The 3803-nt window shown below is 50.8% G+C and overlaps 1 protein-coding gene across 1 annotated transcript; it reads left to right on the plus strand.

Annotated features, from left to right (window-relative positions):
• The first annotated feature begins 1079 nt into the window (after positions 1-1079).
• On the plus strand, positions 1080-1565 carry LOC136536206 (uncharacterized). The gene has a single exon (XM_066528574.1). It carries the CDS (start codon positions 1080-1082, stop codon positions 1563-1565), a length of 486 nt encoding a protein of 161 aa, XP_066384671.1.
• Positions 1566-3803: the final 2238 nt, after the last annotated feature.

A 3803-nucleotide genomic window follows, 5' to 3' on the forward strand; every position in this document is an offset into this window, starting at 1 on the left:
CGAACCATGACACTCGCAGCAGCATCAACAATCGATGCCATGCCCGGCACAATGATGACGTCCATCAAGTGGTGGTGAGAGTAGGCAGCGCAGGCCCTGGCCTAACCATCAAGGAGTGTGGAGACACGCATCCTAGGCATGGTGTCCGACCAAACAACTGAAGCCCTAGCCTAGATGACCCGGGGCCATGGGCCTTTGGTCATCGCATCTAGAGAGCGTCGTTCCCATAGTGCTTCCGACCACCCACCAACATTGCCAGATACACCGAGGAAATGAGCCCCGGTATATGGCTCAAAGACCTCAGGATTGCCTGTCGAGCTAAAGGAGTGGATAATGACCACTTTATCATTCAGTATCTCCCCATCTATGTGGGGGAGCATGTTCGAGCATGGCTCAAATTCCTCCCACCAACAGCATCCGCGACTAGGTGGATCTCAAGAAGGTCTTCGTCAAAAATTTCCAGAGGACATATGTCCATCCTAGGAATTCCTAGGACCTCAAGAGCTACCAGTAGGTGCCTAATGAGTCCCTATGGGATTACATCTATAGGTTCTCAAAGCGGTGCAACTCCATTCCTGATGTCATCGATGCGTATGTCATCAGCATGTTCCTCTCTAAGACAACATGTGAGTCCTTGATCCACAAGCTCGGCTATCTAAAGCCCCATACCACCCACGACCTGGTCGACATCGCCACAAACCATTCCTCTAATGAGGAGGCGATTGGGGCGTTCTTTAGTGATGGTCGGGACAGGGGCAAGGCCAAGCGCAAGGACCAAGGCAAGGGCCCCTCCACGCAAAAGGGCAAGAAGAACAAGAAGGATCGGCACCGACAGAGAGGCATATGCTGCCGAGTCAGCTGCCCCCTCTTTCCTTTGCTGGTCAGACTTCCCAATCACTTTTGATTAGAGAGACCATCCTTCCTATGTCACCTAATCGGGTCGCTACCCACTCGTCGTCCACCCCATCATCCGCAAGAAGCACCTCACCAAGGTGCTAATGGATGGAGACAGCGGCCTCAATATTCTCTACATTGACACCCATGACACCATGCGCATACCCTAGTCAGAGCTCCGCCCCATGAGCTCTCCCTTCCATGGCATGATCCTAGGGATGCAAGCGTACCCACTCGGGCATATCGACCTGCCCATCACGTTTGGTGACCAAGCCAACTTCTGCTCGAAGGTCCTAACCTTCAAGGTGGTGGACTTTCCAAGGTCCTACCATGCCATCTTGGGGTGGCCATGCTACGCCAAGTTCATGACGATCCCCAACTATACCTACCTCAAGTTGAATGTTCTGAGATCGAATGGCATCATTAACATGGGTAGCACCTTTTTGCACGCCTACACGTGCGACCACGAGCATTACAAGCTCGCCATGGCCATCATCAACTCCATCAAGCTCTCAGAGCTCAAGAATTTATTGACTCTAGTAGTCCCAGACTATAACGAGCCAACCTCCTTGAGTGCCTTCCACCCGACCGATGAAACCAAGGCAGTGGGGATCGACCCCGCCGACTTGACCAAGATGGTGCGGATCGGGACCAAGCTCCCAGCCAAATAGGAAAGTGAGCTTGCCGACTTTCTATGTGCCAATCATGATGTCTTCATGTAGAAACCTTCTGACATGCTAGGCATACCTAGGGAGGTCACCGAGCACGCATTACGCCTCATCCCGGGCTCGAAGCCCACTAAGCAACGCTTGCGTCGCTTTGACGATGAGAGGCATAGGGCCATAGGCGAGGAGATCGCTAAACTCCTAGCAGCCGGGTTCATCAAAGAGATATACCACTCCGACTGGCTAGCTAATCCTGTTCTTGTGAAAAAGAAAACCAGGGAATGGAGAATGTGTGTTGATTTTGCAGGCCTCAACAAGGCATGTCCAAAGGACCATTTCCTTTGCCACGCATAGACCAGATAGTCGACTCCACCTCAGGATGTGAAATCCTCTCCTTTCTAGATGCCTACTCAGGCTACCACCAGATCATGATGAAAGAGTCTGACCAGATCATGACTTCAATCATCACCCCGTATGGTTTGTATTGCTATGTAACCATGCCTTTCGGTCTGAAGAACGCTGGTGCCACCTATCAACTGTGCATGCAGCAATGCTTCGCTGACCAAATCGACCCACCCGACCAGCCTGACCAAGTCAAGCGGCCGAAACCAACAATCGCCGTCTATGTAGATGATGTAGTGGTGAAAACGGCTCAAGCTAGCGACCTGATCGCAAATTTGGCCGCAACATTCGCAAACCTCCGAAGGTTCAATATCAAATTGAATCCTAAAAAATATGTTTTTAGAGTTCTGAAGGGGAAGCTGCATGGATACATCGTGTGTAAGTGTGGCATTGAAGCCAACCCCAAAAAAATCATGGCCATCTCCAACATGGGCCCTATACGCAACATCAAGGGCGTATAGAGGCTCACCGGCTGTTTGGCCACCCAAAGTCGGTTCATCTCTAGATTAGGGGAATGAGGGATGCCTCTCTATAAACTTCTCAAGAAGATAGATGCATTCGTCTAGACAAAGGAGGCACAATAGGCTTTGGAAAGCCTCAAAGCATCACTAACATCGGGCCCAGTTCTCGTCGCCCCCGAACGGGGAGAACCCCTCCTCCTCTACATCATGGCAAACAACCACATTGTGAGCGCCGCCCTCATTATCGAAAGGGAAGAGCCAAGATGCCCCTAAAGGTTCAATGTATGGTGTACTTCATTGGTGAGGTACTCATAGATGCCAAGGTTTGATACCCCTAGGTACAGAAGCTTCTGTATACCATGCTGATGATGATCCGGAAGCTCCTGCACTGCTTCACCGACCATGAGGTCATGGTCATCACCTCATACCTGCTGAGAGACATTATCCACAACCATGATGTCATGGGATGAATCTCCAAGTGGGCTCTTGAGCTCATGGGTCATGACATCAGGTATGTGCCTCGCATTGCTACCAAATCTTAGGCTCTCGCTGACTTCATCGTCGAATGGATGGAAGTCTAGCTCCCTACCCTGGATGTCACCCATAAGTACTAGACAATGTACTTTGATGGGTCGGTCATGGTGCCAGACTCAGGGGCTAGAGTGGTTCTGATCTTCTCGAATGGGAGCAGGTTTTGCTACGTGACCCGTCTCCATTTTTTGGCCTCAAACAACACCACAGAGTATGAGACCCTCATCAACGGACTGTGCATCATTGTCGAGCTCGGCGCTATGCGGCTGTACACCTGCGGCGACTCAGAGTTGGTCGTCGACCAAGTAATGAAGGAGCCCTCCTGCAAGAGCCCTCTCATGGTAGCATACTACTAGGAGGTGCGCAAGCTCAAGGACAAGTTTTGAGGGATCGAACTGCATCATATCCCCCCGAAAGGACAATGATGCCACCGACTTCCTCATGAAATTGGCCGCTAGGCAAGTTCCATCTCTAGATGGGGTCTTCATCAATGATCTCCATGAGCCGTCTACTCATATTCTAGAGGATCTAACCTAGACGCATTCCAACACCAATCTGGCACTCAGGGGCTCCAACCCATGATGAACTTTACAAGTGAACTTTATAAGCAAAGTCCATTGGGAGTACTCATGAAGTGCATCCCGACCAACCAAGGGAAACAACTCCTCCTCGAGCTCCATATCGGAATCCACAGACATCATGTGGCCCCAAGGTCGCTAGTCAGGAATGCCTTTCGCTAAGGTTTTTATTGGCCCACTACACTGTGAGATGTAGAGGAGGTTGTCCGCAGGTGTGAAGGATGCTAGTTCTATGCTTGGCAAACTCATCTATCAGCACAGGAGCTTCAGAC

The sequence above is a fragment of the Miscanthus floridulus genome, chromosome 2 (assembly GCF_019320115.1).
Source record: "Miscanthus floridulus cultivar M001 chromosome 2, ASM1932011v1, whole genome shotgun sequence".
NCBI lineage: Eukaryota > Viridiplantae > Streptophyta > Magnoliopsida > Poales > Poaceae > Miscanthus > Miscanthus floridulus.